General features: G+C 43.4%; 1 protein-coding gene across 2 annotated transcripts in view; it reads right to left on the bottom strand.

Annotated features, from left to right (window-relative positions):
- The window catches only part of LOC128687770 (LIM/homeobox protein Lhx2-like), a 581,158-nt gene that overhangs the window by 190,445 nt on the left and 369,409 nt on the right, over positions 1–21,304 (bottom strand). For both annotated transcript variants that reach the window (XM_070079655.1, XM_070079703.1), the window contains exon 4: positions 5,598–5,843. In XM_070079655.1, the coding sequence (XP_069935756.1) occupies positions 5,598–5,843 (246 nt within the window). The remainder of the gene's footprint in view (positions 1–5,597; positions 5,844–21,304) is intronic.

The following is a 21,304-nucleotide window of genomic DNA, read 5'->3' as shown; positions in this document are numbered from 1 at the left end:
TAAATTAATTTTACAGGTGACTTCAGAATATGCAAAACAAACACTGTGAAAGAATAGAGAAATTCCAAGCGGTTTCGTGAGTACTCACATTAATGTGAGTAGTCACAAAAGCGGTTGGAATTTCTCTATTCTTTCACAGTGGTTGTTTTGCATATTATGAAATCACCTGTTTACTGTGACCTAATTGCGCATATATATATATATATATATATATATATATATATATATATATATATATATATATATATATATATATATATATATATATATATATATATACCATCACACTGGCCGATTCCCACCAAGGCAGGGTGGCCCGAAAAAGAAAAACTTTCACCATCATTCACTCCATCACTGTCTTGCCAGAAGGGTGCTTTACACTACAGTTTTTAAACTGCAACATTAACACCCCTCCTTCAGAGTGCAAGCACTGTACTTGCCATCTCCAGGACTCAAGTCCGGCCTGCCGGTTTCCCTGAACCCCTTCATAAATGTTACTTTGATCACACTCCAACAGCACGTCAAGTATTAAAAACCATTCGTCTCCATTCGCTCCTATCAAACACGCTCACGCATGCCTGCTGGAAGTCCAAGCCCCTCGCATACAAAACCTCCTTTACCCCCTCCCTCCAACCTTTCCTAGGCTGACCCCTACCCCGCCTTCCTTCCACTACAGACTGATACACTCTTGAAGTCACTCTGTTTCGCTCCATTCTCTCTACATGTCCGAACCACCTCAACAACCCTTCCTCAGCCCTCTGGACAACAGTTTTGGTAATCCCGCACCTCCTCCTAACTTCCAAACTACGAATTCTCTGCATTATATTCAAACCACACATTGCCCTCAGACATGACATCTCCACTGCCTCCAGCCTTCTCCTCGCTGCAACATTCATCACCCATGCTTCACACCCATATAAGAGCGTTGGTAAAACTATACTCTCATACATTCCCCTCTTTGCCTCCAAGGACAAAGTTTTTTGTCTCCACAGACTCCTAAGTGCACCACTCACCCTTTTCCCCTCATCAATTCTATGATTCACCTCATCTTTCATAGACACATCCGCTGACACGTCCACTCCCAAATATCTGAATACTTTCACCTCCTCCATACTCTCTCCCTCCAATCTGATATCCAATCTTTCATCACCTAATCTTTTTGTTATCCTCATAACCTTACTCTTTCCTGTATTCACTTTTAATTTTCTTCTTTTGCATACCCTACCAAATTCATCCACCAATCTCTGCAACTTCTCTTCAGAATCTCCCAAGAGCACAGTGTCATCAGCAAAGAGCAACTGTGACAACTCCCACTTTATGTGTGATTCTTTATCTTTTAACTCCACGCCTCTTGCCAAGACCCTCGCATTTACTTCTCTTACAACCCCATCTATAAATATATTAAACAACCACGGTGACATCACACATCCTTGTCTAAGGCCTACTTTTACTGGGAAATAATTTCCCTCTTTCATACATACTCTAACTTGAGCCTCACTGTCCTCGTAAAAACTCTTCACTGCTTTCAGTAACCTACCTCCTACACCTGCAACATCTGCCACATTGCCCCCTATCCACCCTGTCATACGCCTTTTCCAAATCCATAAATGCCACAAAGACCTCTTTAGCCTTATCTAAATACTGTTCACTTACATGTTTCACTGTAAACACCTGGTCCACACACCCCCTACCTTTCCTAAAGCCTCCTTGTTCATCTGCTATCCTATTCTCCGTCTTACTCTTAATTCTTTCAATAATAACTCTACCATACACTTTACCAGGTATACTCAACAGACTTATCCCCCTATAATTTTTGCACTCTCTTTTGTCCCCTTTGCCTTTATACAAAGGAACTATGTATGCTCTCTGCCAATCCCTAGGTACCTTACCCTCTTCCATACATTAATTAAATAATTGCACCAACCACTCCAAAACTATATCCCCACCTGCTTTTAACATTTCTATCTTTATCCCATCAATCCCGGCTGCCTTACCCCCTTTCATTTTACCTACTGCCTCACGAACTTCCCCCACACTCACAACTGGCTCTTCCTCACTCCTACAAGATGTTATTCCTCCTTGCCCTATACACGAAATCACAGCTTCCCTATCTTCATCAACATTTAACAATTCCTCAAAATATTCCCTCCATCTTCCCAATACCTCTAACTCTCCATTTAATAACGCTCCTCTCCTGTTTTTAACTGACAAATCCATTTGTTCTCTAGGCTTCCTTAACTTGTTAATCTCACTCCAAAACTTTTTCTTATTTTCAACAAAACTTGTTGATAACATCTCACCCACTCTCTCATTTGCTCTTTTTTTTTTTTTTTTTTTTTTTTTTTTTTTTTTTTTTTTTTTTTTTTTTTTTTTTTACATTGCTTCACCACTCTCTTAACCTCTCTCTTTTTCTCCATATACTCTTCCCTCCTTGCATCACTTCTACTTCGTAAAAACTTCTCATATGCTAACTTTTTCTCCCTTACTACTTTCTTTACATCATCATTCCACCAATCGCTCCTCTTCCCTCCCGCACCCACTTTCCTGTAACCACAAACTTCTGCTGAACACTCTAACACTACATTTTTAAACCTACCCCATACCCCATATATATATATATATATATATATATATATATATATATATATATATATATATATATATATATATATATATATATATATATTTATTTATTTATTTATTTAAAGAGGATGGAACAAAGCTGGACTTCGAGGGGGTATATATTTGTAGTGGAGGGAAGGCCGGATAGAGGTTGTCCTAGTGAAGGTTGGATGAAGAGGGTTAAGAAGGTTTTGTGTGCGAGGGACTTAGACATTCAGCAAGCGTGTGCGAGCCTGTTAGATAGACGAAAGGCCAGTGGTTTTTATAACTTAACGTGCTGTTGAAGTGTGAGCAATGTATCATTTATAAGGAATTCAGAGAAACCAGTTAGTCGGACTTGAGACTTGGGGATGGGAAGTAAAGTGCTTGCACTCTGAAGGAAGGGTGGGGATATTTTTAGTTATGAACTATAGTACTGACGCTCCTCTGGCAAAACAGTGATGGAGCGAGTGATAGTCAGAAGGGGTAGGATGCTGGGATGGTAGTCAAATGGAGCAGCATGCTGAGTATGGGAGTCAAGAGGGGTAGCATACCCTTTTGGTACCTTTTCAGTTGTAGCATGTCCTGATTCCCGCCAGGAGAGATAGCATGCCCTGATGGCAGCTAGAAAGGGAAGAATGTAGGGATGGTAACCAGGAGGGGTAGCATGCCCTGATGGTAGCCAAAAGGGTAGGTTGTAGGGATGGTAGTCAGGAGCGGTACCATGCCCTGACTGTAATCAGAAGGGGTAGAATGCCCCGACGATAGTCGGAGCATTCTACCATCGACACCACGCTCGTGGTGTCGATGGGACACCACGAGCGTGCTTCTGCTTCAAAAGCTAAAAATAGGTCATCAACAGATACTCACACAGGCTACGCAGAGTATGTACATACACAGGCTACGCAATGTGGATAGTCACACAGGCTACGCAGAGTATGTAGATACTAAAACAGGATACACAGACTAAATAAGTAAAATGAACAGAGTTGGACGCAAATCTGGTATTACAAAGAAATGGACGAGATTATTCAAAAAATTATGGACACATGTCAAGATGATGCATCTCTGACAGAGAAGGAACTGGGTTACGAACACAATTCTGATGAATAGAGACTCTTCATCGAGTCCAGCAAGGTCAGCGCGAAAGAAGTGCCCCTATCACAATGACACTGAAAAGCCATTTGTGTCAGTGGCTCATGTTGTGGGATTAAGGGAAAGATACGAGTTCGTGGAAACTACACACGAACTAACAAAATACAACCACTGCAAGTGCGACGTATGTAGGGTCCTAAAAGTCATAGGGTTACTACTTGGTCTCCGTTTTGGTTACAAAAAACATCCGTGTTTTCTTTGTTGTTTAATAGTCGTGACGAAGCTAACAACTACAATATCAAAGAAAGGCCGTTCAGAAAAGACCCTTTTCCAATACAATTAAAAATACAATATATGCCATTGGTGTATTTTCAAAAGATATTTCTTCTGCCATTGCATACGAAGTTGGGCCTAAAGAAAAACTTTGCAAAGGCTGAAAGTGCAGGATTTCTTTACCTCAAGGAACATTTTGGAGGAGTTTTATCTGACGCAAAACTTTAGACCTGAGTATTTGTTGGATGAAAAAATACGTGGATGGTAAGCTTTCAAACAAGACTTCCAGAACTTCCTAGGAAGTTATGCTGACAGAAGCCCACAGAGCACTGGGTGGCGTATGTCCCTGAAAATGCACTGTCTTCACTCACACCTGGACTTCTTCCAGTCTTGATGCTGCTAGTGATGATCATGGTGAAAGGTTTCATCATGATATATGTACAAAATATGTACGTTATCAGAGAAGTTTCAATCCCAACATGATGGGGACGACTGTTGGTTTCTACTGAGAGACGCCACTCGGAGTCATAAGCGTAAAGTCAAATGCTTAAAACATATATAAGTATTTTCAACTTCGGGTGGGAAGATGTTACTTTGTCCCTGAAGCATTCTTCAGCTGTGAATTTATAGCAGCGAGTAAGTTTTTAATGACTATTATACCTTGATGGGACATGATTTATAAATTAACAATTATTGGAAATATGTTTTCCAATAAGTACAATTCCTGATGTACTACCTCAATTTCGTCTTTAAATTTGTAACCAGCTGCTAATATTACATTAAATATTGAAAGTTTTCTTAGTAGCAAGCTGAACATGATGTAGTCCAGTGTAATAGATGTGGTGGGAAGCTGAATAAAATATAAGAAATATTTGCAGGAAGCAAAAGATTTGAGAAATAAAAATATTATAAGGTTGGAATAAAAAATATCAAACGGAAGTAACACCTGATAGAGAAGCGAAGCAACGGCATGAATAAAATTTGTGATGGATTTAATTGCCTCTGATAACAAAATACAATGTAAATAAGAGAAAATGTGATATAAAATTAAACAATAACACAGGACACAGAAGAATTAAAGATTCAACGAAAATGTGACTTTAAAACGTAATACGTTAACTGCCTGTCAATATTCAAAAGGATATGATAGATATTTGTTAATAAAAAATAGGACATGATGACCACTTGTAAACACAAAGGAAATCTTCTGTAGCTAGCAACAGTAGACAGAACATAAAGACACCTGAACTACAGTAGGTTCGCCAGTCTTGTCCAGGTCCGGGTCTTTTCCAGATGGTGACACTGCAAGAAGCGGTGTACATGACACTGGATGATGTATTTTTCTTATAACGCAATAGATTACGTTTAGATGGAAAATCACCAGCTAATTTCGTCTTATGGAACTATTAATATATAATTAATTGAACACAATCTCTACATAACATATTAAGAAATTCTTATATATGAGGCGCTTGTTGCCATGTCACTGCTCGTGTGCCCCCCCCCCCCACACACACATTTACGCTTCTTCCTAGCACAGTAAATAATATTTGCAGATGCACTTACTCATGTTGAGTAAAAGATTCACTTGAGTTCAGTGTGAGTTAAGGTGTGAGAGATGTACTTACCCATGCCGGGGGTGAGTGGGGTTAGAGGGGGTAGGTCTTCCGTGGGTAATTTTCGCTTTCTCGGTCTGCCCTTCTGCGCCGCGCCCACGCCGTTGTAAAAGGCGAGGCGTGGCGTGGCAGGGGAGAGGGGCGGGTATGACATGCCTGCAGACACCGCCACCGCCTCCATCTCCGCCTCTGACTGTAGGATGAGTTCGTAGTGAGGGCGGCAGTACACAGCTCCGTCCCGCATCCCGAAGTGGTCACCTGTAGGAGGAGTGGTAGAGGAGGTGGTGGTAGTGATGGTGGAGGTAGTGATGGAGGTGGTTAGGGTGGGTGGTAGTTATGGTAGTGATGGTGGCGGTAGTGATGGGGGTGGTTAGGGTGGTAGTTATGGTAGTGATGGTGGCGGTAGTGATGGAGGTGGTTAGGGTGGTAGTTATGGCAGTGATGGTGGCGGTAGTGATGGAGGTGGTTAGGGTAGTAGTTATGGTAGTGATGGTGGCGGTAGTGATGGAGGTGGTTAGGGTAGCAGTTATGGTAGTGATGGCGGCGGTAGTGATGGAGGTGGTTAGGGTGGTAGTTATGGTAGTGATGGTGGCGGTAGTGATGGAGGTGGTTAGGGTGGTAGTTATGGTAGTGGTGGTGGCGGTAGTGATGGAGGTGGTTAGGGTGGTAGTTATGGTAATGATGGTGGTGGTAGTGATGGAGGTGGTTAGGGTGGTAGTTATGGTAGTGATGGTGGCGGTAGTGATGGAGGTGGTTAGGGAGGTAGTTATGGTAGTGATGGTGGCGGTAGTGATGGAGGTGGTTAGGGTGGTAGTTATGGTAGTGATGGTGGCGCTAGTGATGGAGGTGGTTAGGGTGGTAGTTATGGTAGTGATGGTGGCGGTAGTGATGGAGGTGGTTAGGGTGGTAGTTATGGTAGTGATGGTGGCGGTAGTGATGGAGGTGGTTAGGGTGGTAGTTATGGTAGTGATGGTGGCGGTAGTGATGGAGGTGGTTAGGGTGGTAGTTATGGTAGTGATGGTGGTGGTAGTGATGGAGGTGGTTAGGGTAGTAGTTATGGTAGTGATGGTGGCGGTAGTGATGGAGGTGGTTAGGATGGTAGTTATGGTAGTGATGGTGGCGGTAGTGATGGAGGTGGTTAGGGTGGTAGTTATGGTAGTGACGGTGGCGGTAGTGATGGAGGTGGTTAGGGTGGTAGTTATGGTAGTGATGGTGGCGGTAGTGATGGAGGTGGTTAGGGTGGTAGTTATGGTAGTGATGGTGGCGGTAGTGACGCAGGTGGTTAGGGTGGTAGTTATGGTAGTGATGGTGGCGGTAGTGACGGAGGTGGTTAGGGTGGTAGTTATGGTAGTGATGGTGGCGGTAGTGACGGAGGTGGTTAGGGTGGTAGTTATGGTAGTGATGGTGGCGGTAGTGACGGAGGTGGTTAGGGTGGTAGTTATGGTAGTGATGGTGGCGGTAGTGATGGAGGTGGTTAGGGTGGTAGTTATGGTAGTGATGGTGGCGGTAGTGATGGAGGTGGTTAGGGTGGTAGTTATGGTAGTGATGGTGGCAGTAGTGATGGAGGTGGTTAGGGTGGTAGTTGTGGTAGATATGGTGGCGGTAGTGATGGAGGTGGTTAGGGTGGTAGTTATGGTAGTGATGGAGGTTGTTAGGGTGGTAGTTATAGTAGTGATGGTGGCGGTAGTGATGGAGGTGGTTAAGGTAGCAGTTATGGTAGTGATGGTGGCGGTAGTGATGGAGGTGGTTAGGGTAGTAGTTATGGTAGTGACGGTGGCGGTAGTGATGGAGGTGGTTAGGGTGGTATTTATGGTAGTGATGGAGGTGGTTAGGGTGGTAGTTATGGTAGTGATGGAGGTGGTTAGGGTGGTAGTCATGGTAGTGATGGAGGTGGTTAGGGTAGCAGTTATGGTAGTGATGGTGGCGGAAGTGATGGAGGTGGTTAGGGTGGTAGTTAGGGTAGTAGTTATGGTAGTGATGGAGGTGGTTAGGGTGGTAGTTATGGTAGTGATGGAGGTGGTTAGGGTGGTAGTTATGGTAGTGAGGGAGGTGGTTAGGGTGGTAGTTATGGTAGCGATGGAGGTGGTTAGGGTGGTAGTTATGGTAGTGATGGAGGTGGTTAGGGTGGTAGTTATGGTAGTGATGGAGGTGGTTAGGGTGGTAGTTATGGTAGTGATGGAGGTGGTTAGGGTGGTAGTTATGGTAGTGATGGAGGTGGTTAGGGTGGTAGTTATGGTAGCGATGGAGGTGGTTAGGGTGGTAGTTATGGTAGTGATGGAGGTGGTTAGGGTGGTAGTTATGGTAGTGATGGAGGTGGTTAGGGTGGTAGTTATGGTAGTGAGGGAGGTGGTTAGGGTGGTAGTTATGGTAGTGATGGAGGTGGTTAGGGTGGTAGTTATGGTAGTGATGGAGGTTGTTAGGGTGGTAGTTATAGTAGTGATGGTGGCGGTAGTGATGGAGGTGGTTAAGGTAGCAGTTATGGTAGTGATGGTGGCGGTAGTGATGGAGGTGGTTAGGGTAGTAGTTATGGTAGTGACGGTGGCGGTAGTGATGGAGGTGGTTAGGGTGGTATTTATGGTAGTGATGGAGGTGGTTAGGGTGGTAGTTATGGTAGTGATGGAGGTGGTTAGGGTGGTAGTCATGGTAGTGATGGAGGTGGTTAGGGTAGCAGTTATGGTAGTGATGGTGGCGGAAGTGATGGAGGTGGTTAGGGTGGTAGTTAGGGTAGTAGTTATGGTAGTGATGGAGGTGGTTAGGGTGGTAGTTATGGTAGTGATGGAGGTGGTTAGGGTGGTAGTTATGGTAGTGAGGGAGGTGGTTAGGGTGGTAGTTATGGTAGCGATGGAGGTGGTTAGGGTGGTAGTTATGGTAGTGATGGAGGTGGTTAGGGTGGTAGTTATGGTAGTGATGGAGGTGGTTAGGGTGGTAGTTATGGTAGTGATGGAGGTGGTTAGGGTGGTAGTTATGGTAGTGATGGAGGTGGTTAGGGTGGTAGTTATGGTAGCGATAGAGGTGGTTAGGGTGGTAGTTATGGTAGTGATGGAGGTGGTTAGGGTGGTAGTTATGGTAGTGATGGAGGTGGTTAGGGTGGTAGTTATGGTAGTGAGGGAGGTGGTTAGGGTGGTAGTTATGGTAGTGATGGAGGTGGTTAGGGTGGTAGTTATGGTAGCGATGGAGGTGGTTAGGGTGGTAGTTATGGTAGCGATGGAGGTGGTTAGGGTGGTAGTTATGGTAGTGATGGAGGTGGTTAGGGTGGTAGTTATGGTAGTGAGGGAGGTGGTTAGGGTGGTAGTGATGGAGGTGGTTAGGGTGGTAGTTATGGTAGTGATGAAGGTGGTTAGGGTGGTAGTTATGGTAGTGATGGAGGTGGTTAGGGTGGTAGTTATGGTAGTGAGGGAGATGGTTAGGGTGGTAGTTATGGTAGTGATGGAGGTGGTTAGGGTGGTAGTTATGGTAGTGATGGAGGTGGTTAGGGTGGTAGTTATGGTAGTGATGGACGTGGTTAGGGTGGTAGTTATGGTAGTGATGGAGGTGGTTAGGGTGGTAGTTATGGTAGTGATGGAGGTGGTTAGGGTGGTAGTTATGGTATAAGTCAATGATAAAAAAAAATTAAAAGAAATTTAAAACCTTAATAAAACTTAGTAAGAAATATAAAACATAAAAAAACAGGTTTTTGTACGCTCTCTAAGGTCCAAATAAAAAAAAGTATGAGTAAAATAGTAAAATAAAGCAATGGAAGCGCCATAACCGTAGCGCCTGTGTGGTGCTCGTCACAGGAAACACCTCCTGCAGGAAGCTCACGTAGGTAAAGAGAAGTGAAGACGGTTGAGAAATAAAAGAGAAACTATGTGAAGAAGGTACAGAGGCCAGTGTGCCAGGGAGTGTTTAGCGCTCCAGCACATGGACTCCTACTCAGGGACTGCCTTGTAAAGTAACACAGACTAATATGTCAGAAAGTTGATAAATTAGACACATATGCAACACTTGGGTATCTTTATTGAGGAAAAGTTTTGCCACACAGTGGCTTACATCAAGCCACTGTGTGGCGAAACGTTTCCTCAATAATGATACCCTAGTGTTGCATATGTGTCTACTTTATCAACTTGTCGGTTCTCAGAACCATTCATCTACATGTCATAAAGTACTTACAGCTCCTGATACTAGAGAAACCATGCTCCTTCTCATATTAAGAATTTTGGTAGATTTTGGACAACCAAGAATGATTCTGAGAGCTGCGCTCTGCATTAACTCCAAGAGTCGGAGAGAATATCCCCTAGCTAATATCAACATGGGTGCAGCATAATTTATTAAGGATCTAACATAGGCTATGTATATCATTCTCACTATTCTCACATCAACACCAGTATAGTGTAGAAGGGGGATGGGCCCGATGGGGAAAGATGGCTAACATCTACGAGAGTCAGAAGTAAAATCTTTGAGTAAGCCATAACGCTAACCTGTCTTCTAAAACATACACTAGAATACTTCGGCAGCATACACCATGTTGAAAAATGTAATTGTTTTTATGATTAAGTAAAAAAAATGTTAAGGAAGCTATCCACTTTATAAGACAAATACTCCAGTATGCAGTTCCAGGACGGAACAACAGTATGGAGTACCAGCATGGAGCCCCTACTTTGTAACAATTATATAGAAATTTGAATAAGTACTAATGTTTCCTGCTTGATTGGTTCCCGAGCTGAAATGTACGAGTTGAGGTAAACAAAATTGTTCCTCATGTCATATAACTATAAGAATAGATACGGTTATATCGCTGATAAGTGCGCCGCTTACATAATATGTGTTTATTTGGTGAGTACAAAACCAAACACATTCCAACAATCATTTTTCCAACTATAAGCCATAAAATGCCAGAACAGACATTGTGAATCTTGTTACCATTCTGTCATAGTCTACCATTGTAATACCATTCTGTCGGTATACTCTACCATTACATAACCACATGGTCTAGAGAGCTAAAAAAGTCTGGTAACCGTTAGGTACTTTCTCACATTAGGGAGGAAATAGGGTAATAGTTCAGTCTGGTGGATATTCGATTGTGACCTCTGGTTCCTCAAGATATTTTGTATTCACAGTTAAGTTGGCGTCTGCTGAAATCGCTGTATATTTATAAACAGTGTACATAAATATTTGGTGAGGGAAGAATATATTAAAATTAAGATTTTTAATCTAAAGTTTTTCCTCGATTAGTGATTATTTTGACTACTACAACACAATGTTCCAAGAGTGTAAAAGATATACTGGACATCGTGAAAACATATTGCCTACTCAAGAGTTTACACTAGGTATACAAAATGTTACACATAAGAAGAGAATGAGAGCGAATACATAAACGTTAAATATAGAAATAACCCATTTGGCAACTGGAAAGCTTATCGTTAATGTGACAGTAGTTGTGAAGCAGTAAAATGCGCCAGGGAGCCACGAACTGGAGGCAGATTCCACACATGGCTAGAGAACTGGTGCTACACAATCCTGAGCCATAGCGAGAAGCACACTCACACATAATGGGCGAAGGAGACTTCATTGTATGAACAATTCAGTCTGGGGACCCTAAGATGGTAAGTGCAGTAATGTACAACCTGCTACAGAACAGCAGGAAGCCAAGAGAAGATTATGAAGTGAGCAACTGAGTAATGGTGGACACACTAGCTCAGGTGGCCAGCAGAGCTCACATGGGTAGAGTAAAATTTTTAGTTATTGGTGATGCCAATCACAAGCCGATTGACTGGGAAAACCTGGAGCCACATAGGGGACCCGAAACATGGAAAACCAAGATGATGGAGGTGGTACTGGAAAGCCTCATGCATCAACATGTTAGGGACACTACCAGAGAGATAGGATAGGATCAACCAGCAAGACCGGACCTCGTATTCACCTTGAGTAGTTCAGACATAGAAGACATCACATGCGAAAGGCCGCTTGGAGCTAGTCATAACGTAGTTCTGAGCTTCGAATACACAGTTGAGTTACAAGTGGAGAGGGACGCAGGAGTAGGATGGTGAGAAGCCAGACTACAAAAGGGGTAACTACACAGGCATGAGGAATTTCCTGTAAAAGGTTCAGTGGGAAAGAGATTGGTGGGAAAATCAGTAAACGAAATGATGGGCTACGTGACAACAAAATGCAAGGATGCAGAGAAGAGGTTCGTTCCCAAGGGCAACATAAAAAATGGGAAGACCAGAACGAGCCCTTGGTTCATCCAAAGGTGTAGAGAGGCAAGAACTAAGTGAGCTAGAGAATGGAAAAAATACAGAAGACAAAGGACCCAGGAAAATAAAGAGATTAGTCGAAGAGCCAGAAACGAATATGCAAAGATAAGGAGGGAGGCCCAGAAGTTTTATTAGTGGAGACAGGAAGGACTCTGGAAAGCCAGAATAGTGGGGTACACCAACAAAGGATACACCAATAAGTGCTGGACGAAATACACAGAACCGAGGAGGAGGTGAAGATTCTGATAAGTGAACTAGATACCTGAAAGGTGGTGGGACCGGACATCTCCCAGTGGGTCCTTAGAAAGGTAACAGAGACTCTGTGTGTCACTAACAACAATCTTCAACACTTCCACTGAAACTGGGCAACTACCTGAGGTGTGGAAGACGGTAAATGTAGTCATAGTTTTAAAGAAATGTGATAGAATGAGGCATTTAACCACAGACCAGTGTCACTGATAAGTATAGCATGCAAAGTCAGGAGGAGAGTAGTGGAGCACCTAGAAAGGAATGAGCTTATTAACGACAACCAGCACGGAGGTGCTGGTTGTGTCACAAACCTACTGAGTTTTATGACAAGGTAACTGAAGTAAAACACGAGAGAGACGTGTGGGTAGACTGCATTTTCTTGGATAGCAAGAAGGCTTTCGACACACTTCCACACAAGAGATTAGTGCAAAAACTAGAGGATCATGCACGCATAACAGGAAAGGTACTGCAATGCATCAGAGAATACTTGACAGGGAGGCAACAACGAGTCATGGTACGTGATGAGGTATCAGAGTGGTCGTCTGTGAAGAGCGCGGTGGAACCACCGGGGTCAGTCCTAGGACTCTGTACACCGTGTACGTCAGGCTCATAATGGAGTATACAGCACCAGTTTGGAACCCACACCTCGTCAAGCACGTCATGAAATTAGAGAAACTGCAAAGGTTTGCAACATGACTAGTCCCGGAGCTAAGGGGCATGTCCTACAAGGAAAGGTTAAGGGAAATCGACCTGACGACACTGGAAGACAGAAGGGATAGGGAGGACATGATAAAGACATTTAAAGTACTGTGAGGAAATGACAAAGTGGACAAAGACAGGATGTTCCAGAGATGGGACACGGCAACAAAGGGTCACTATTGGAAGTTGAAGACTAAGATGAGTCAGAGGGATGTCAAAAAATATTTTTTCAGTCATAGAGTTGTCAGGAAGTGGAATAGTCTGGAAAGTGACGTAGTGAAGGCAGGAACCATACATAGCTTGAAGAAGAGGTAAGATAAAGCTCATGGAGCAAGGAGAGACAGCACCTAGTAGCGATCAGTAAAGAGGCGGGACCAGGAACTATGACTCGATCATTGCAACCACAATTAGGTGAGTACAATTAGGTGAGTACTCACGCACACACACACATACAAATGAACACACAGACAAACGCATCAATGAAAATATCATTCCTTCCGCCTCGCAGCTCATTATTAATTTACTTGTGAAAGTTGGGGCATCAAAAACGAGAGAGAGAAAAAAATCCTCCCTGGAAACGGAATTTTGAGCTCTGTCTCTTAATTAATTTTCAAACCTCCAAACGAAATGGTTTAACAGAGTTTCCATCATCCCACCCCTCCCCTCACGCCCCTCCCCTCCCCTCACGCCCCTCCCCTCCCTCTCCCTCCCCACTCCTCCCCACACACCACAGAAAACACATAAAAACATAAAATATTGTTCATATTCTCTTTTCGGATTTTTGTATTTAGAAAAACGTGCACAAAACTTTTCGATACACGCTTACACGCATGCAGCACACGCACGCGCGCTCGCGCACGCAAGCACACAGGCACAGACAGACACACATACACACACACACACACACACACACACACACACACACACACACACACACACCCACACACCCACACACACACACACACACACATACACACACACACACACACACACACACACACACACACACACACACACACACACACACACACACACACACACACACACACACACACACACACACAGCTGAGTCTCGACCCCTGCAACCACAATTAGGTGAGTACAGTTAGGTGAGTACACACACATATGCAGAGACTCTAACAGACAACTGCAGTGACAAGGAATAGCTGAGCAGGAGAGACAGTCCACTGGGCATAGGGGCTTCAGCAAGGGCAAGGATTGAAGGCAGGAACGTGTCAATGGAAGGAATTAAAGCACCTCAGAGGATACAAAGGGAGACACAGTGGGAGGATGAAAGGAAGAAGTCAGTTTTTATCTACGAGCTCCAAGAAGTCGAATTGGGAACCTACGATGAAAGAAAACAGGAGGAGAAAAAAGTGACTGAAGGTATCATGAAAGCAATAGGTGAGGGCGACATGACCCAGGTGACAAATTTTCGGTGAAAATTGGGTGGTTTGGAAGTGGAAGGAAACGGTCTGTCAAAGTAATTTTCAAGGCAGATTCAGCTCGAACCAGGATCCTACAGAAGAAAGCACGGCTGAGGGACAAACCGGAGTACATGAGAGTGTACCTCGATCACGACAGAACACAGGAGGAAAGCACAATATTGAAAGAGAGGTACAAAGACATATGGAGGAACGAAAGGCAATGATGAAGATAAGCAGAACCCAGACCCAGGTGAAAGAGCAAACACACCCTCCAGAAACAACAGCAGAAGAAATCCAACCATGACATCCCCAATCCAACTGAACAATCTAAACCAAAACCCACACATTGTTCCCTCTGTCCCCACCCCCCACGTCACAAACCCGACCCCTACAGCAGCTGCCTATGGGCACTCGGCCCCCATCCCCCTCGTCACAAACCCCACCCACACCACAACCCCCCATAGGCCCCCTCCAGGGCTCCCACTCCCCCCAACCCAACAGTGACAAAAAAAGAAGCTGAAGGTTTGGTACACGAACGCTGATGGAATAACGAATAAATATGAGGAGTGGCATGAAAAAGTTAATGAGAAGTCTCCAGACATCATAGCAGTCACAGAAACGAAACTCACTGAGACAATAACAGACACAATCATCCCACCAAGATATCAGATCGTGAGGAAAGATAGAAGGAGCAGAGGTTTGAGAGAGGGGTTGCACTGCTTATAAAAAACCGATGAGGATTTGACGAAATGGAAAGCACGGACGAGACTGGAGAAAGGGATTACATAGTAGGTATAATTCACTCTGGGGAACATAAGGTAGTCATTGCAGTGATGTATAATCCACCACAGAACTGCAGGAGGCTAAGAGAGGATAACTTGTCGGTTTTTCAAAACCATTCATCACATCTGTCAGACACTGCATCATCATGGGATCTTGATACAAAGAATTCTTCAAAACTTGTCCAATCTTTGGACGAAGACCTGCTAAGACTAGTGCATGGTTCCACTATGAACCCGCCTCCTGCTTTGCCTCACCTGACTACATCATATAAGTCACTGCTACGGTCCTGTGCTGTAATTTCTACAAGATTGATGGACTGAACACATCGACTCCAGGCTAAGGGACTGATTACCTCAAGCTCCTCCTCTCCTTATACCTTCCTGCTTTGTATAAGACTGATGAAGCCACTGTGTGGCAAGACGTTTCTTCAGTAAAGATTCCCATATATTGCACAAGTGTCTCAATTCTTCAAGGAGCTTACTCCCAGACAGACTGGTAGATCCAAAGAAATTCAAAACTCAGGTTCTGAAAATAACTCACAGTTCTTCCTTAGGATATTAAAATATTTTTTATTGGCTAGGTATAAGATGAGATGTGTGTAGTTACATCTGCTCCTGTTGTCAGTGTCAGCAGTGGGTAAGCCCTGGCACTATATTAGATTCGCACCACTTCATCCCATATCCACTGATGGAGAGCCATTTGCAGACTTAATTATCGAATGTGTGGAACCATTACCAATGGCCAAGTCAGGTAACCAATATCTGTTTACAATTCTTCATAAAACTAGAAGGTATACTGAGACAGCACTTATGTGCAGTATCAATACAAAAGCCATGGTTAAAGCCCTTATTAAGTTTATTTCCCACATTGGCATTCCCCAGTCGGTCCAGAGTGATCAGGGCACTAATTTTACACAAAATCATTCAGAGAATCTGTACCTAAGCTAGAAATTAATAAAAAATTGTCTACAGTCTATCATCCTCAGTCACAAGGCGCCTTGGAACGGCTTCACCAAACCCTAAAAACATTGATGTGTACGTATTGCATGCATTTTCCTTCAGACTAGGATGAATCTCTTCCTCTGTTGCTGTTTGCAATGAGAGAAACTGTGCAGGAATAAACGGAGTACAGTCCTATTGAACTAGTTTTTAGGCATAATGTGAGAGGGCCCCCTACTCAAGGAAGGATGGATGGGAGAAGATGCTTGCAACACACCCTACAATCCTTCATCGAGATTGCACCTGGCCCGTCAGCTGAATAAGGTCCACTTAAAATCAGTTCAAAACTACATGAAAGAGAGTTATGACAAAACTGCTAAATTTTGCTCCTTTAACCCAGGAGACAAGGTGATGGTCCAGGAACCTGTGACTGCTCGCTCCTTGAAGCAAGGTTTATGTGACCAATGATGGTAATAAAGAATTTCTGATTTAAACTATGAGGTAGCACCTCTGATAAATAAATCCAATGTGGGTAAAGATTACCACATTAATAAGATTAAACTATTCTTTGAACCACCTAAGTAATGACTTCGTCCTCTGCCCCTGACCCTGTGGGCTATCCTGATTCCCTGGACATAATTCTGCAGGTTCAAATCAGGCTCCCTAACTTAGTCATCGTCCAGGATACTCGCCTCATAATGTCGGTACTTGCAGAAGACCAAGTAGAAACGCCAGCTACCCTTCTGCAAACCTATCCCGACATATTTTTGGGTGTTCCAGAAAAATGTAACCTGCGTTATCACAATGTAAATGTAGGAACTGCTAAACCTATTAAACTCTCTCCCTATAGAGCTAATCCTGAAAAACAGAGGCTACTTCAGCAGGAAGTTTCATTTCTGTTAGAACATGGATTGGTGGGGGAATTGTCCAGCCCGTGGGCTTCACCATACATTTTTGTTAAGAAGCCGGATGGAGGATTCCGTATGTGTACCGACTACCGTAAGATGAATGATGCTTAGCCTCTTTCCCATGTGAACAATATAGCAGACTTTGTGGGTAAGGTCCTTTCGTTTCCATCTTAGATCTCTTTAAAGGTTACTACCAGGTACCTTTAATAGATAAAGCATAGGAGATTTCTGTCTTCACAATTCCAGATCAGTATCAATATACTGTTACCTCTTTCGGAATGTGGAATTCGCCTGCCACTTTTCAGAAATTTATCCATCAGGCTATTAAAGGACTTGAAAGCATAGCAGCTTATTTGGACGAAGAGCTGCAGTTTCTGATGTGTGTGATCAACATGTGTCCCGACTTGAATCCTTCTTTGAAATGTTCAGAACCTTTCAACTCACAATAAATCTGAGTAAATCCTCTTTTGGCCAGTCTACTATTACTTTCATAGGTCATGAAGGAGGTAGTGGCAAAGTACCACGTAAATTTTCCAAAGTATTGGCTATTAAAAATTATCCCTTTCCTCGGGATAAGAATTCCTTGCAAAGGTTCTTGGGAATGATAGGATTCTATAGATGTTTTTGCAAAACTTTGCAGCTGTTGTAGCCTCCTAGGCTCACTCCCCTCAAGGGGGGTTCCTTGACGCTGGTAAGGGGCTCTTGATCTAGGGAATTGGATCTGTGCTCCAGTTCCCTTAATTGAGCCTGAATACCTTCCCCCCCACATGCACTGTATAATCCTATGGGTGTAGCGCTCCCCCATGATTACAATATATAATATCCTAGCCTCATTTACCAGTCATAAGAATAAATTTTGCTGGACTCCAAATTGTCAAGAAGCGTCTAACCGTATTAAACGTCTCTTATGCACTGAACCAATTCTTTTGTCTCCCAATTATTTTTCAGAGCCCTTTCTATTACAGGTTGATGCTTGTGAATCGGGTGTTGAGGTAGTGTTACTCCAAGCTTCTGGTAAGGGTGATCTGTAGCCCGTGGCGTACTACTCGACCAAATACCAGGCTTATCAATGGGCCTACTCTACTCTTGGGAAGGATGTCCTGGCCCTGGTACTTGCGCAGGAGCATTTTGGCGTGTTTTTGTCCAGTACATCAGATGTGGTCACCGTCTTCAGTGACCACAATCCTCTGACGTACCTCAGCTCAATGAAGAATAAGTACACATGACTTATGTGATGGGCCTTACTGTTGCAACCTTACAACCTCCCCATGCACCACATAGCCTGCAAAGATAATGCGCTGTCGGACTCCCTTTCCAGAACTTCATTTGTTAGAATGTATTAGGGACAACATGCGTAGTAAGCTCTTTTTTCCCCTTATTGTCATAAAGTAAAATATGAGTTAATCATTTTTTTTAAGAGGGGACACTTTCTCCCATCCACAAGTATCTTGAACCTACGCTAGCTCTACTGTCGGCTGTATCACTTTAAGGTTGTGCCTGACTTGGAAGTCCTTCAAGTTGATCACTGCTTAACGAGCTGGATGGTTGAGAGGTTCCATTAGTATTTCGTGCCATGGTGGCACATGACCCATGGAGGATACCTAGTCTTGGCTATTAGAGCCCTTTTCAAGTGTGGGGTGTGGCATGCTAAAATTATGTTACATTTTATTTGGGGAATGTCACACACCCATATAGGCATACCTCCCAACCATCGAACCAGGTGCTAAGGATTTAACGAGAAGGGACTCCATTGTTATACCAATACCTTGGTATTGGTATATATCATATATTATTATTGGTATTATATTATATTAACCAAACAGTCACATGGAAGCCTGCCAAAGCTGTGAAGCGACGTGAGACGCTCCTGAAGCAACTTTGACAGACTTACCTTCCCACGTGGTTCATACGGTTCTCACCATTTCATGTGCTCACATTCGCCTCATTGCACATATAGTGGAACCTCAATATTCGTACGTCCCTATATTCATACAATTCGATACTCGCCCAACTTTTTCGAGAAAAAATTTACTCAGTATTCGGAGGTTGCCCTGATATTCACCTTAAACAAAACTGTCCATCTGGACCAAGTCCGATGAAAACAAAGCATCAAGTGCTCAGTCTCTCGTCAGCTTCCGTTTGTTAAGCATCGTTCATACAAACTTCTGTGGTGTTTTTAAATATTTTCAATGAAAATAAATAATCATGGACCCAAAAAAGAGTAATGATCCAAACAAGCCTAAAAGGAAAGCAGTGAAAATAACATTTAAGGTGAAAAAAGAACTCATTGCAAAGTGGGACAGTGGAACACGTGTGTTGGACCTGGCCACTCAAAATGGTATGACGAAATCCACCATATCGTTCATACTGAAAAATAAAGAGGCAGCAAAAGGGGCTGATATGGCAAAAGGAGTGTAAATTCTGGCTGTGAAAAGGTCACAGATACAGTGCTAGTCACGGCATTATGCCGCCCCTCCCCCAATGTACCAAAACATAAACACATACCATGAAATGTTATAATATACATATTTGCACACTTGCTGAGGTTTTAATACTTGATGCTGCGTCCTTTACGCTTAATCACATCCCTCAGCCATGTAGGAAGACTCACACAAATTCTTGAGAGTTTGGGGAGGTACATTATTCCATGCCTCATGTAGAGCAGCCTCCAACCATGGGATGGAACTGATATTCTTGCCCAGAAACTTCGTTTCACTATTAACCAGAGATTCTCAATAGGGTTTAGGTCTGGGGGATTGCCTGGCCAGTCATTAATAAACCTCACTTCACACTTGTCAAATGCCTCAGGTAAATTGATGCACTATAAATCCAGGTAATTATACTGGTTCATATACTTGTTTTTGGGAAGCACAATGAATTCACCAACACTCTGAACATTGAAACACTCCCAATCCACGAGCGAGTCTGGGTGTTTGGTGGTCCCACGGGTGTAGCCTGGGTCTAGCGGGTCACTACCTCTGGGCCGGTACACATGTCCCCCATAGTTACAGGTGACGGTGAAGGTTGCTTCACTGAAAAGTATTTCAGACCACTGTTGAGGATTCCAGTGAAGATATTTCTTTGCATAATCCAGCCTACATTTCTTCTGTGGCTTGGAGAGGATCGGTTTCTTAACCTGGCGGTGACTACTGTAGCCCAGTTCTGACACACGTTTGTTAACAGTTCTTACAGATGCCTCTGAGAGAAGATGTGGGTTCTTTTCTTTCAGTTCTCTGGCAGTTATCATAGGTGTACTCTCTAACCGCTCCCTTAACATAGATAAGGTACAAACAAATGTCTTCTTCGAGGGGCCAGGCCAAGGTTTGGCAGACAGTAACTCGACACCGCCACCAGCCTTGAAACGCTGCACCCTGTTCCTCACTGAATGCTCACACACACCAACATTCTCCACTATTTATTTCGTCTGGTGCCCAGCTTTGTGAAGCCTTATAATTTGAGCTATAGTTTCAGGTTTTAAAGACTTTGTTTTACCCATCATCAGACATGTATAAACCGAAAACCAAAGGGAACACCGGACAAAAGATGGGGTGGACGAGAGACAAAAGTGTAACATTTCCTCTCACCACTGCAGTCACGTGAGCACTGAGGAGTCACTGTGGAGTGTCATGGCAGGCCGTGACGTCATGCTAACTGCATAATGATAACCGGCATAATGCAGTGACGAAAAAAAATCCCTCTATGGTAGGCCTTTGATTTCCGTCACGGCATCATGCCGGGGCGCTCGCCCGGTGTAATGCCGTGACTAGCACTGTAATTGAAGAAGTGGAAACACTTTTGTTAGTGTGGATTAACGATAAATAATTAGCCGGTGACAGTGTTTGTGAAACAATTTCTGAAAAAACCAAGTAGTTAAATAGTGATCTTAGGGGAAAAACACCCCTGGAAACAATACTGAAAATGATGAATTTCAGGCAAGTAGCGGCTGGTTTGATAGGTATAGAAAGAGGAGCGGGATTCATGATGTAGTAAGGCATGGGGAGGCTGTCAGTGCTAACAGAGATGAGGCTGAAAAGTTTGTTAAGGAATTTAAAACCTAAGTAGACAGGGATTTATTCCTCAACAAGTTTTTAATTGTGATGAACTTGGCTTCTTTTGGAGAGAGTGCCTAAGAGAACCTACATCACACAAAAAGAAAAATCATTACCAGGACACAAACCCGTGAAAGATGGGCTAACACTCTTGTTGTGTGGTAATGCTAGTGGGGGACTGCAAAATTAAACCGTTGCTAGTCTAGCACTCCGAAAATGCAAGAGTGTTTAAGAAAAACAATGCGATTAAAAGTAAACTCATTGTGATGCTTGGGTAATAATGTAGTTCTTCACTGAATGAATATATGAAGTGTTTGCCCTAAGTGTGAAGAAACCCTACCATTAAGGGCACTTCTGATAATGGAAAATGTTCTTGCTCACCCTCCAGGCTCTGAGGAAAATTTGGTGGATGAATACTATTCATTAAAGTGAC

Source organism: Cherax quadricarinatus, chromosome 1, assembly GCF_038502225.1.
Source record: "Cherax quadricarinatus isolate ZL_2023a chromosome 1, ASM3850222v1, whole genome shotgun sequence".
In the NCBI taxonomy this organism is placed as follows: Eukaryota; Metazoa; Arthropoda; class Malacostraca; order Decapoda; family Parastacidae; genus Cherax; species Cherax quadricarinatus.
This window is presented reverse-complemented; position numbering and strand designations above follow the sequence as displayed.